Here is a 15,024-nt window from a genome sequence, read left to right on the forward strand (position 1 = left end):
GAATGTCACTGTACAGTAGCTACCTCTGTCTGCAGGATAGCTGCACGCTGCTCCTTGGCAGTGAGGGACTCTTTGAGCACCTCTATGTGCTGTTTGCAGTCTGAGTTCTGGTTGTTCAGCGTCTCCAGCTTCGTCTGCAGAGCCAGCAGCTCAGATTCCTTTTTAGATAGCTCCTGTTTCAGCTGGTCAATCTGTCGCAGACACACAAAGAATATCACGACTAACTATGCTGTGTGTCAGAGATGGCTAACCGATATGATTATGGCAGGTGTGTGTGTGTATCAGGCAGTGTTGGGAATTCTTTTAAAAGTAACTAATTACAGTAGTAGTCACATTTCTACTATGTAAGGTGTTAAGTTACTCAGCATTTACTTTTAGATAGGTCCTTTGATTCTATACTCACGTGTTGGTCATTTACGCCCAGAAGGCAGACATTTAAAGGGATGTCATATTATAACGTAGTCAGGTATTGTGTAGTCAGTGGCAGTCACCAAGATGTGACATAATCAATTATCTCATCAATCATTATACAGCAAGAGTGACCAATACTATTATTTCAAGTAATTATAAACCATACTGAAAAATAATATTTGCATTTTGAGCCTCTTAAATAAAATAAAAACAATTGTGTTGCAAGTGCCTCCACATTCTCAGGCTGGTTTATTAAACAGCCTATACAGCTACGGAAAAGATTAAGAGATCACTCTACCTTTTCCTTTCTTTTCCAAAAAACCCAAAAAGGAAGGTTTTAAGTGAGGAACAGAAGGGTTAAAATTAAGAGACCACTGCAAATTGAATGCTTCTGTTCCGCACTCAAAACTTTCCTTTTCAGCTTTTTTGGAAAGGAAAGAAAAAGGTGCAGTATATACATTTTTTCCGGAGCAGTATATACAGACTTCATTACCAGATAAACCCATTGCAGTGAACAAAGAAGAACCAAAATAACAGCTTTTACACTGACAAACATACCTTTTTAAAAAGAAAACGTTAGGCACAGTGCATTTTGAAATCTCTGCAAAAATGTGCATAATCCATAAATGTTTCATTAATTTATTCAGAGGTGGATAATTACTAAATCTGTTTTGAAATTATTCAGAAAAATCGTACTAACACACAACTGCATTTAGATGTTAATTTACTATAAAATATAGTTGACAAAAGATAATGCTTCTCTGCTTATATGTTGGAATCACCACTGTTTAACCACTATTAACACCTCCCATATACAAATACAATGTGGGCAACAGAACCTTTATTAGCGGAATGTGTACTCTTGTGAATCCCAAACAAGCCTCGCTGCCCTATGCAATTTGTTGTTAATACAGCTGTTAAGGGGCAGCTATGTGTTCATTTGGACTGAACATTCATTTGCCTGGAAATAATTGAGGATGATTTGGGATCAACTTTGGCTGTCCAACCGGGGATGATTTGGATTGAACTTTGGTTGTCCAACAGGCAAAACATAACAGCAACCTATCGATTTGTAATGAATGGGAGCCGGTCGAGGTGTAGCTTTGGTAGGTGTAGCTCTCATGCCCTTTAGCAGGAGAAGCAAGTGGCAACAAATCTTTGCGTCCTTTGTTGCCACTTGCTACAAGAGAAAAGGAACGCTACATAAAGCTCCGTAGGTTGCACTGAGGCAAATTGAGTAACGCATTATTTATTTGAAAACATTACTAGTAAGGGATTACATAAATAACTAAGGTACATTATGTTACTCGTTACCTAGCAGTCTGAGTATTTGTACCCCCAACACTGGTATCAGGTGTGTGTGGGTGGCCAGCAGATCGTCTTCAACCACTGCGTTGCTTGGCACTCTCATTAAATATGCATGTGGGACTGACTCCCCTGCATTGATCATGTATTATACATCAGTACATCTATGACTGATGAATAATGGTCTAAAAATAAGACAATAAAAACCTCCCGTGGTTTTCAGCCTCACACAGGTAATGTAGAGACGGATGAGGACACAGACTGAATGCCACAGACAGGCCAGCCAGCAAATTTGGAGACGATACGCTAACCGACAGGGTCACACACCACAGACAGGCTAGCCAGCAACCCGGGAGATGATACGCTAACCGAAATGGTCACACACCACAGACAGGCTAGCCAGCAACCCGGGAGATGATACGCTAACCGAAATGGTCACACACCACAGACAGGCTAGCCAGCAACCCTGGAGACGATACGCTAACCGACAGGGTCACACACCACAGACAGGCTAGCCAGCAACCCGGGAGACGATACGCTAACCGACAGGGTCACACACCACAGACAGGCTAGCCAGCAACCCGGGAGACGATATGCTAACCAACAGGGTCACACACCACAGACAGAGACACAGATGGACAGACTAGCTGATGGACAGACAAATGAGCATAGGAATTGACTGACAGACAGACGGAGAACTAGAGGGACCGACAGACAAAGCAGAGAGACAACAGATAAACAGAGGGACACCAGACAGACAGAAAGAATAACATGAATAAACAAAGTCAAACTGGATCAACTGGATACGAAGTGGCTGATGATGAAATGAAGCCAGAAGAGGTTTAAGTGGTAATATTATACAATCAATTATGCTAGATGGATGAAAACGTATTGATGAAAGCTTTGAATAACAAATGAATGGTATTCTATATTGTCTTCCTCTGCTCTCTCCTACATACTGTATACAGTAAGAAAACCCAGAGTAAGCATCTCCTAGTCAGACAGCTGCCAGCGAAGCACTTTCCTGATGAAACTGTTTCATTTAATGCTAAAGCTTGCTTCTTTACTGTCAGCCAGACAGCCAGCTCTGCTCTGTTCACGTTGAAACTGCACAGCAAAACCTACATTATGTGAGTGATTTTGTTTGGCATAAGACACTGTGCTACAGTACAAACATTAATGTGTGTATGTGTGTTTGTACATGCGGGTGTACGCGACCACAGAGAAGTGTCCACGTCCTACTGCGCTCAGGCGTGCTTGTGTGTGTGCGTGTACCTTGGTCTTCATAAACTTGGAGTGGTTCTTGTAGACCTCCATCTGTTTGATCTCCTCCTCTCTGTCCTCCGTGTTCAGCAAGCCATTAGCCTTCAGCATCTGGATCTCATCCTCCAGGTCCCTGATGTTGCGCTCCAGGGACGCTATCTTGGTGTCCTAGACGACACGCAAAACACACCAGCTGTAACACACATCGGAGGCGGAGACACAAACACAGTCGAGCGGTGGAACGTTTCCAAAGAACCAAACACAAAGCACCTGAAATCAGAAGTAGAAATGTTAAAATCAAGTAAAAGAAAAGAGTTGGGAGGGAGGGCTGAAAGAAAGCGTGAAAGAAAAGAAAAGGTGAAGGAAGGCGACAGCGATAGAAGCGGTGAAGAGGAGGGCCACTGCAGTGTTGAGGTACAGCCTCCTCCTCCGGCTGCACCAGATCCCGCTTCCTCACAGCCTCTCAGTGGATTAATCACCATTTGGAAATACTGAGCAGCACACATCTCATGGAGCCTGGAAGAGGGACCAGCCCAGAGACAAACGCCCGGAGAACAAGCAGGAAGAAGAGCAGCGCTGTTCTGTAGTCGCTCAAACATCAAGGCAAGAGTCATTCTCTAGACTGCGACTGCAACTCCGCGTATGTAGCTTTTGCTTCATAGAGTTTTTAAATAAATAATACAGCGTCCTTAAGATTATTCATGGTCCGTCTCACAAGCAATACTCTTTGCACGGCACAGAGCAAGAACCTTGTTTCACTCTTGCCTCTCTCTCGTACGCTGCTCCTCACGTCCCTCGACTTGTTCTGAACGTGTCACCTTTAGCCGGGGTCATTCAGCACCCAGGGAAGAGCTAGGACCTAGCTAGGATGACTCAAAACAATAACAGATGTTCCTGCGTCTAACGGGTAAACTTGAACATGTGAACACTTCATCGGGCCATGTGCCTGGTCAATACATAGCTATCTTCAAACTGAGGCCAGATGCTAGCTAGTTACCACAGAGAGATCCTAGACGATAGCAACACAACGTAGAGCCCCGGTTCAGAGATGCAGTGCCATTCCAATGATTTCACTGCTCCTGTAGATCAAGCTGATCCAGCAGGGGATGTTATTATCTCTCTCTGTCTCTCTTTCTATCCCTGTCTCTCTCTTTCTCTCTTTCCTGTCTCTCTCTATCCCTGTCTCTCTCCTCCCGGTGTTCTCCTCGCTATCATAAACAACCACACCTGTTTCCATGGTAGCAGAGGACAGGCTCTGTGCTCTCTCCGGTGTGTCAGGAGTGAGGAAGCGAGAGGAGATAGAGACAGGAAGAGACTGGGAGACAGAAAAAAAGAGAGAGAGGATGAGGTGAAGGAAGAAAGTCATTACTCATGCTAACATCAGCATCAACAAGGCTCTGAAGAAAGGAGCAGGGGCTTCCTCCACCAGGGATAGAAGTGGGTGGGTCCTGCCCTATATGCAAATCCAAAGCCCCCCAGGAACCAGCCTGTCAAATGTCCGTGCTAAAGGAAAGTCAGTCACATGACCGTGCTAGGGGATGCTGGGGATTTGATCAGCACCAGTCCAGCTCTGAGGTAAAGTCCTCGGAGTGGGAGAGTGGCATGCTGGAGGGCCGTGAAGTCATGCTTTATATTTATAGAATGATATCACCGCTCCTAAGCAACAGGCTGACGCTACGTGGGGCTTCACTTAGTGATTCAAATGTATTTTTTATAACATGTTATGTAACTACAGATAGGCTATTCTCCTAAAGTAGGACGGGAACATTCCAGGAACTTTGAATGAATTCGCTGGTTTCTCAAAATCCCTGTTAGAAGATTCCAGGAATCAGGAGAACATAATTAGAAAATCTGAAATCACCCCTAACTAAAATAATTGGCAGCCTAGGGATTTGTTTTGTTTGTTGTCTTGCTGAACATCGTGGGCAAATCATGATTATCTGAGACCATCCGCACAGTGCGAGCAAAGTAGATTCAATCCAATCAAAGGTTTGTTCTCACTCTAAGGTTCACCATCTCAGCACGGGTCGCCAGTCGTAGTGGCATGAACGACCCCATGGTTCTTACCTTCATCTCAATGATCGTTTGCAGGGCTTTGGTTTTGCCAGGGTCCTGGTGCATCTGGTTTCTTCTGTGCAGTTCCTGGGAGAACACCAGTTGATATGAAATGGACAAAACAAGCATGAAATTTCACCTCTCGTAGGACCCAGTGCAACGAGCCAGTACAGCATTCTTCAAGTATCTTCCCGAATAAAAGTGCTGATCTGAAGTCGGCGCAGCATTTTAGATCGTAATAAATCAGAACGCACAGGGCAATCTCTCCAGAGCATCTCTGCAAAAATACAGCACGACCTTTCAGTCTTTTCATGGATGACAGTGACTTCTCAACCAGGTTAAATACTAGCACTGAAGTAAGTCATATTTATCTCCTCTAGACTGACGTTGTACATATTATATCCACCTCCATTGGAAATAACCCCACGCACAGACAGACTGGTGCTCGTCTCACTACAGCCTAAGCACAATGGGTAGACAGGGAGAAGACTAGCATTGCCCTCTAGTGTTGACGGACATACAGTGTAGCTGAGACGATAACCTTGTGATTTCCAGCAGGCATTCACAACAGGTCTGCTTTAAATATGGCTGCGAACAAAGGACATGAATAAGTGCAATCAATAATCCCTCAGACACAGGGCAGACCAGTGTCTACAGTAGAAGCTTGGCCGAACAGACAGGGTCCACTCAGTGGCCAAAGTAATTAGCTATATAGTTGGGGTTCTTAAGTACTATGTGTGAAGACATAGCATATCCAACTGCTCTGATCAAGCTTCAGTCCAACACAGAGTGTTATATGGAATAAGTTCGGTTCCATTCGGGAAGCACTCATACAGTTTGGTACCTCTCGGAGGTGGATGTTCTCCTTCTCCTTCTGGTCCAGGATGACCTCCAAGTGTCCCAGCTGTGCCTCTGCCTCAGCGATGCGCCTGGCCCTCTCCTGCTCCTCCTCCTCGTTGACCCTCCCCGGACCCCCGGGCAGACCTTTGCTCTGGAGCATCTCAAGCAGCTTCTTGATGGACTCGTCCCTGGCGCCCAAGGTCTGCTTCTGGGTCTCGATCCGCAGCTCCATCTCCTCCAGGGTCTTCCTTAGGAGGAACAGCTCTTTGGCCTGCCGTGACACAAGGCATAGGACATTTAATTTCACGCAGGGTATACGCCGCGGATAGAATGCACGGGGATTTATGAAAGAGTACGGCCGGCCCGCGTGCGTCAACCCTTTAACGGCGTCACAGTGCTTTAAATTCAAAACCAAGTCTATTTTCTCACGCAACTCTGCTGATCCATCACACAGAAAATACTGTGCGTGTGCCCTGCCATGGAAGGAAAAGGCTCGGCGTGCAGTTTATCCACGACTCGCCCGATTATCTCGTGAGTATTTACTCTTGGTGGCACATCGTAGTAAATTTGAGCTAGTCTCTGTGCATGAATCGGCTTGCTAACTTGATCCTAGCAGCCTTTTCAAGTAAAACATATAAATCGTGTGTAAATCCAATCAGTACAATAGGCTGTAGCTGAGCTGTTAAATTATTAAATTGAAGACAATTTAGCTGATATTACCCCCGTTGACAGCTAATTAATCAAGTAATATTTGTATAACAAATAGTAGAACACTCATTTACACATGATAAATACTTTTCGCCATGAATTCCAAGTTCCTAGCCAGGTGTCACTATAGCTAAACAAACGAAGAACGACGTTTGCATTAGCCGCGCGCCTAATCTGAACTGACCACTTCAAAATGACGTGCGCAATAAGGACGCCGTTGACGTTCAGCTTGAGGAAGCGTAAACCGCGCTGTCATAAGGATAGTGAAACTCTCTAGGGGTCCCATTAACATGTTTTGGACGTGATCAGACGTCATCGTTGTACATCCCATAATAACTCGGAACCAATGACAGTGTCGTGCATTTAATGATATCTGGGGTGAGCAATTGCCTGGCGGTCATGCTCGGCCTGCAGCCGTCTGAAGTTTTCCTCGGTCAGCTCGATGTTGGTGTAGTGTTCCCCAGAGCGTCCGCCGTTCTCCTGCTGTAGCAGGTGGTTCAGGTCCCTCTGGGTCCGCAGCTCGTCCTGCAAGGCCTGGATGGTCAGCTGCAGGTGCTGTGGAGGTCACACACACGTGAACCCACGCACGCACACGTGAGGCCACACACACGTGAACCCACACACGCACGTGAATCCACACATGCACGTGAATCCACACAGGCACGCGTGAACCCACACACACACACGTGAACCCACACACACACACACACACACACACAAACAAAGTCTTAATCTATCAGGATCTAAGGGACTTAATAGCAAACTCACACAAAAACACAATGTCCTACTAGTAACTACACCACAATCGGGGGGGGGGGGGGGTCTGGGGGCCTCTGGAGGGCTCTGGAGAAAAGACATGTGTATTGTATAGAAAACACACACACACATTCACAAACACACACTGTAATTTATTTCATCTAAGGAAGATACAGTTACTTACCAAAAAAATGAGGGATCTGAAGACTTACCTTACTACGAAAGACTAAATGAAAGAATGCAAGTATACCAAAAGTATGAAAGAGTATGAGTTGAAAAGGTAAGAGAAGAAACAAGTTCCCCTGTTCATTATCGACTAGACGGCTCATTGCTTTCCAACTTGTGTGCCTATTTATACAGTGAGTAATGTGTAATGTGGATGTCTAGAGAAGCATAATACTATGCATCACTCTTCTAACCAGTGATGTCATCTTTAGCATTCTCTCTCTCTCGAGGCTTCAACAGCAGATATTTAAAGAAACACACTTTAAACCCAGTCCACCAGAATCCGGATAATGTGTTGCCCTATTCGCTTCATATCACATTAAAAGACATAGAACATCATGTCAAGTTTACAAGGTTTGACAGTTGAGTTCAACAGCAGGTAAGATTGCTCGAGCCCTGTTGACATGGTCATTACTGGTAGAGCGGTTGCTGTCTGTGTAGTCTGAATGGCGGGCAGCAGAGGTCCATGTAGAGAGCAGTGAACAGTGGTACCATTGGCAGCTGGAGACCAACCACGAACACTAGACCCAGCCCCCAGGCCCATCCATATGTTGTGTGGAAGAGAGGATGTGTGTGTTGTGTGTGTGTGTGCGCGCGCGCACGTGCCCGGGAACAGCAACACTCCCAGTTTAGACTGAGGATGAATTGGTGGAGGTAAAGCGGGAGGAGTCCTGAATGACTTCAGGAGTGATAAAGTAGTGCACCCTCCGTCCACTGTAGTGTGTGGGAGAAGGGAACACCAGACTGTTCCATTATCCACACTAACCTCCCACTGAATGGGACATGCACTTTCAGCGCTACGCTGCTGTGAACATTGGAACCTGGCCCGGTGGGTCGCGTTCCGGGAGCAGATGCCAAAGGGTCACAGTGGGAGGAGCTGCCATGTCCCATGTGAGAACCCCACCCGGTCTGGAGGGTGTTGGGGAACCAAAGGGAGGGCCGGTGGTGTGCTTGGGCAATAGAAAGGGACAGGCTGAACAATCCACACGCTACCTGACAAGGTGTGTGAGGGAGAGGACAGGGTCACAGGGTTCACAACAGCACTACGTTCTGGCGTGAGTATTGGGGTCAAACTGGGTGCACGTAATAACAATGGCATCCTATCTCCAATACAGGCATGTTAGTGCATGACCCTTGACCCGAGCCCACAAGCCCTGGTCAAAAGTAACGCACCAGGTTGGGAATAGGGATCATGTGCACGGGTACGGGTGTGTGTGGGGAAGGGGGGCTGGGGTCACTTCTCCGGGACACTGGGGGGGGGGGGGGGGGGGGGGGGGCACCACACAACCACGCACACTGGAGACGGCTCTATGTTGTGCACACACACGGCCGCTTGGCCAGCGGTTGCAAACATAGGGACAAACCTTGGTTCTCCTGGCGTCCAGCAGCTGTAGAGGCACGGGCGGAAACCAGCAGAGAGAGCACAGCGCACAGGGAACACAGCGTCAGAACACTACACACGCCACGCCAAGTGCAAATGAGGAGCGCTTGAGCTAACGAGGAACACGAGTGGAACGCGTGAGGGACATTTTGAACTTCTGGGACGTTGAAGAGAGTAAGCCACTTTGTTATCCATCCCGCAATAAAGTCAGGTATTACTTCTCGTTTTGATACAACAACATCCTGTAATCAGTCTGTATTCAGTCTAAAACATAATGGAAACCTTAGTGGAAAGAGAAAAAGTAATAGAGATAAAACTCAAACAATTACAAACACTCTGCTGAAAAGAAATGCTAAACACTCTGTAACATTATGCAGTACAGGGACTTGTAAAAAAATACTAAGAGGCATGGCACGTACCATGGTAGAGACAGATATGAGCCTTGGCATGTATTGAAAAACAGACTATATTAAAGTATATGTTTGACTCCAGGACTTGGCTTAATCCCTCGAGATCAATAGAGAGCTCAACTAGGATGTATCATTTTAGCATGGAGATTGCCATTGAAGGCTTTAACTTCCAAAGTAGTCCACTGAGCGGGATTTCCAAATTCTTTGGCTGATCCATCTCAACAAGAGTGAACAGCAAAATTATCACAGTTGTGAAAAAGAACACAGAGATTCCGTCAATGGCGTCATAGATGCAAATGCAGAAATGAGAGGTCTATCCAAGTCCATTGCATAATCTGTGTTTGGGATGCCACCATATTTTAAGGCAGTGATGTGTTCCTCCGTCCAGCAGGGGGCAGTGATCACCTAGGCATGGTGCTGTTTCTCAGAGTGCCTCTGTTGGACTGTGGCAGTAACTCTCACTTCCACTGCATTGAACATCACTCCCTTACGTAAGCACTCAAACTGCATAAAACCTCCCAAACCCTTAATTACACTAACTAAACCACCTTCACACAAACTCACTGTGCTGCCTGCCATCCCCTCTCACTCCCTCTCCCTTGTTCTGTCTCTGTCACGCACACACAATCTCCGGTCGAATTCTAACAGTGAGAGTGAACAAGAGAAGTCATCTTCAGTCGCCAGTTCACTCTGGGAAATCCCTAAACAGCCCAAAGGAGGCAATGAACACCAACGCAAAGTCTGTTCCGATTCAAATGAATGGCAAGTGAAGCTTGTGTCGCTATGCCTTCCATCCTTGCTTTAACTCCCCTGCCGGCTACATTGCTGTACACTTGACTTGCTGAAATTGCCCAAAATGCACCAGTGTTGCTACAAACAGTACAATAGTATGGCTACAAAACTTTTCTAAAGATGGCCAGGGACTCCGCTGTCCTAGTATCACAGGAAGCAGGTTCCACCTTTGGGGTGCCATCTGACCAGGCTGAGGGAGAGCTGCCTTCCCTTAGGGGCGGAATGGTCAAGAGACCAGGTGTGGCAGAATGAAGACATCTGCTTGGGATGTGGGGTCTGGTCATTGCCTGGAGGTCGGGAAAGGAAGGTCCCCGTGCTGCTCCATAGTCATGCACCACGGCCTTGCTGACGATGCGAGCTTCACTTGGAAGCCAGTGGAGCGAGTAGAGAAGCGGACTGCCTTGGAAAGGTTGAGCACCAGGCAGGCTGCGGCCAGCTTGGGGGTTTGTGGCACAGGCAGGGAGGCCTACCAACTCTTACAGTGGTCCAGTAGTCCAGATGTCATTAAAACAAGTGACTCTATTAGTGGTTACACTTCTGTGAGAATGACATGCTGAGCAAATAGTGACAAGTCTGATGCATTCCTTGTAATTAAATAACTTGACATCCATCAGGTGTTCACTTGAATAACCAGCAGTGTCTGTCAGATCTTAATAAAATCGACTGAGCGAGTGAAGGAGAAACTCACTGGGATTATCGGAATTCAACCTCTCTGTTTTTTACTCTCTCAATCACTCATTCTATCCCTAAGGCTTTCCTTTATCTACCTGTCACCCTTTCACCCCATCTCTCTCCATCTTTTCCTCTCTCGACATTTCAGATTTTCTCACATCTGATGTACACCAGACACACCGTAAACAATTTGAAATAAGGATTGTGTTTGAAATGGGAAATTAAAAGAAAAAATGCTGGCAGAGGAGTTATTAAGATATATATTTATACAGGTAAATATACAGATATGCTGAGTTGTCCTTTGTTGAATATTCAAATGCAACATCAGAATGTTGGATCTGGAACAAACAAACGAAACAACAATCACTCGCTGAGTGATAATTCAATTCTCCTGAATCATGGGATGTAAACATATCTATTCCAAATTTTATTCCCAGCTCATCAGTGAAGTTATTTATGAATATATAAGTGAGGAGCAGGGTTTTATGTCACGGCTGAGCAGTGAAGCCTGGAGCCACTGAAGCAGGTAATCATGATCTATGACATATGCACCCACGCAGACAATCCTGATTAGCAGGGAACCAGAATGCCAGATTATTTTCCGTTGGGAGAATTTGTAACCTTACTTTAATAGTAAAGGTAAGGATGTCCTGGCTCAAGGAATGACAGTGGTCAGCAGACCTGAACAGAGAGTTTCCCCTGCAGCCTCAGGCAAGTAAAATGTTGGTGCAGCCAAAATGGAAGCATAGATGTTTCATCATTAGCCTCAGAGGCCTCCAAACCAGCCGTCGTACCACCACTTTGTTTTGGGCAGCAAGGTGGGAAGCCTAGTTGTTAGGGTGTCAGAAAAGGCTGGTAGATCAAATCTTTGAGCAAAAATACATCTGCTGTTGCTTTCCTGGCCTGTGGGCTGGATCTAGTCATTTCAATACTTCCCACAGGACCATTTCAATCTGTCCCACAAAACAATTTCAACCCTTCCCGCAGATTCATTTGAATTTGTCCCACAGAACCATTTAAATCCTTCCCACAGAACCATTTCAACCCTTCCCACAGAACCATTTCAGTCCTTCCCACAGAACATTTCAATCCTTCTCACAGAACTATTTCAATCTGTCCCACAGAGCCATTTCAATCGTTCCCACAGAAACATTTCAATTTGTCCCATAGAACAGTTTCAATCTGTCCCACAGAATCATTTAAATCTGTCCCACAGAACCATTTCAATCTGTCCCACAGAACCATTTCAAAAGTAGCTGAGTATAACACTTAAAATGTTTTGGGTATTAAAGCCCATTGTTAAATGTGTACAACTAGATCAATGGTATATTCTTTAATAACTGCCCTTTTCTGTCCAACTAACGGTTGTTGACAAACAAATCGTACATCTTTATATTATTTCCAGCAAGTTAGAACATTATCCATGAATGTATTAGCAAGGGAAAGATGTTTAAGTCTCGGCTGTTCAGTGAAGCCTGAAGGCACAAGACCAACTATATGAATAATTATCTACAACACACACAGACACACACACAAACACACACACACCACAAACACACGTACTATGCGAATCAAATATAACTACATATGATGACCAGCAGTCTTGTACTTAAAACTATGGAACTCAAGATGGGGGTTAACTATTTGTTAACTAAGCATTAACACAACTTATCTTGTTGCCCCCTTTGGTAAGAGGAAGAACAGTATCACATTCCTAATCCTGTGGGATTACAGCTGTTTGTAATGAGAGGTTTAACAGGCAGGTGATAGGACAGAGATAATAAGAGACAGACAGCCTCAGAAATAAGGGATATTAATTCTATTAATATTAAAGAGCTGTAGGCTGCTAAGATTATGAAACATTTCAACATCAGAACCTCTGGTGGCCAGACCATGTTTGGAAAATCCTGCCTTTATTTTCCTGACTGCATGATGGCACTGACGTCTTGATTCCCTGAAGTGGTGCTCATCAGAGGATTTATGGAGGCCGACGCTACGTGCCCGAGCAGGTCTTGATGCTAGATAACTGAAACAATTCAGACCTAAACCAGGGGCTTAGGGGGTTTCAAGAAAGACTTTCAGGAGTGTCGCTCAAGAACTGTAAGAGAATAGTATTTAAAATACTTAAAATACAGCCAGGATTAAGTCAATTCTGAGCCGGGCCACAGATGCCAGATCATGTTGAAAAGCCTGCAAGTTCACCATCTTTAAACAGCTGTTTGGAACTAATAGGAAGCTCAATAAGAGAGATGAACAATCGGACTCATGAAAAACTAGAGCAAAACACTAAAGTCTTCACAAAAGACTGCAGTGGTGTACCCGGTACAGTAGGTGTATCAGTGATGATGGTATGAAAATGCCTTAGTCGTAAGAGTGGAACAGTTGAGGATAATTAAATGTTTTGGTGCTCAGATTTTGGTCCGTTAAGAACAACCCAGTTGAAGACACCTACTGAAACAAACTCTCAGGAATAAATAACGAGCGATAAAAGCCTCTGGTTTCAGGTAGTTTCGGAGATGGACTAAAAATGGATGATGTACAAGGTACTGCTCTTGGCTCGTCCAGCTATGGATCAGACTCTGGACGTTCCGACAAATAAATCCTAAGCTTTTGCAACTACAGAAGTCAGCAAACATCACACGGTTGGCATCCTGCATTGCGGAATTGCTAAGGACTGACCAGGGCTGGGATTTAAATGTACATTCCCAGAAATCCAAAACAGCTATAGGATAAGAATACGACTACTGTTTTTAAAGTCCTTTAGCAGGCACACCTACCCAGAGAGACTTGCTTAATTATAAATCCATTACAATAATTCTAAGTCCACTGTGGGAATTTAACCCACAACCCTGGCATTGCAATCACCACACTCTTACCAAGTGCTCAGCAACATCATTCCTAGAAGAAGCCAACAGATACACTGATAACACCCCGGCTCAGAGGTGAGAGGCTTATATTCATATAATGTACGCAGAAGCCCCGAGGGAACAGTCTGATGGATGCTAATGGAAGAAACCAGTCCGTCGGCAGGTCTGTGAAGACACAGCGGGAGACAGGGGCGGACAGCTCCGCAGTCCAGGCAAGGAGAGAAAAAAAAAAAAGAGATACTACGCAGAAGACCAACGCTGAGGCACGCACGGAAGGTGCGATACCCTGGAAATTGTTTAAATCAGGTGGGGGAAACGATTACTCGTTCTGGCATCATGTCGCCATAGAAATAGCAAGGGTCCTATGGCAAATTACCCTGCAGACGAGCTGTAGGGTAAAACCAGTCATCCAGGAGCTGTAGGGTAAAACCAGTCATCCAGGAGCGGTGGGGTAAAACCAGTCGTCAAGGAGACAGGAGCCTAAACAGATTTTAGCAGGCAGAGAATTGCAGTTACAAAACAAACAGGACGTAGTCTATCAAACCAACGCTGACACAATTACTATCTTAACCTCCGAACGAGTGCTCCGGTCAATAGGTCGAAACATTTATTTGCAAAACACTAACAGACACGAAACAGCACTTGCAATATTAAGACATCCTTTTGAATGCAATAACATTGCTTGTTCAGCGCTTCAAAGCATTTCACTTTGATACTTGTCTGCACAATCTATACACATTACGGCAATGACCAACTACCATGACATCATATCCCCGGCTTTCTATTTAGCCAGCTCTCATTGTTGGCTATTGCAGGTCTAGATTTCGAAATGTGTTGTTGCACATCTCACACCAGAAGAGCATTGTGGGTTTGGGTCAGTATAATCAAACGGGTCCTGAAAATATCATGATGCACAGGACATCTCAAAGACGCAATCGCTAGTGCTCACAGTGAGTTTCTGAATGGTGATCCACCAGGGGGATTTTGTCTCCAATCCCCAAAACCTGTCTTTGACATGTTAATGGAAGCTCTAATCGAACAGTATTGGACACACCCCACAGACTGCTGATAGGCTTTACTGCCATTATGAACTGTTTGTTTTTACATCTAAGGTACACGGTCTGAAATACCACGGCTTTTAGACAATCAGCATTCAGGGTTGAAACAGCATAGTCCTTAATATACATTATACCACTTACTGTTATGAATGTGAACAGAACAATGGTCTACATTCTGTCACCATGGTCACTGTCCTGTCACACTCAGGACCTCCCCCGTAGCCCATACTCACTGTCCTGACACACCCAGGACCTCCCCCGTAGCCCATACTCACTGTCCT

General features: G+C 45.3%; 1 protein-coding gene across 1 annotated transcript in view; it reads right to left on the minus strand.

Annotated features, from left to right (window-relative positions):
• erc2 (ELKS/RAB6-interacting/CAST family member 2) overlaps positions 1-15,024 on the minus strand; it is a 62,915-nt gene that overhangs the window by 24,307 nt on the left and 23,584 nt on the right. Inside the window, exons 3-7 of the mRNA XM_034287430.1 lie at positions 6,973-7,137; positions 5,879-6,145; positions 5,047-5,121; positions 2,992-3,147; positions 24-191 (exon numbers count right to left, since the gene is read on the minus strand). Coding sequence (XP_034143321.1) covers positions 24-191; positions 2,992-3,147; positions 5,047-5,121; positions 5,879-6,145; positions 6,973-7,137 — 831 coding nt within the window. The remainder of the gene's footprint in view (positions 1-23; positions 192-2,991; positions 3,148-5,046; positions 5,122-5,878; positions 6,146-6,972; positions 7,138-15,024) is intronic.

The sequence above is a fragment of the Esox lucius genome, chromosome 17, assembly GCF_011004845.1.
Source record: "Esox lucius isolate fEsoLuc1 chromosome 17, fEsoLuc1.pri, whole genome shotgun sequence".
NCBI classification, from domain to species: Eukaryota; Metazoa; Chordata; class Actinopteri; order Esociformes; family Esocidae; genus Esox; species Esox lucius.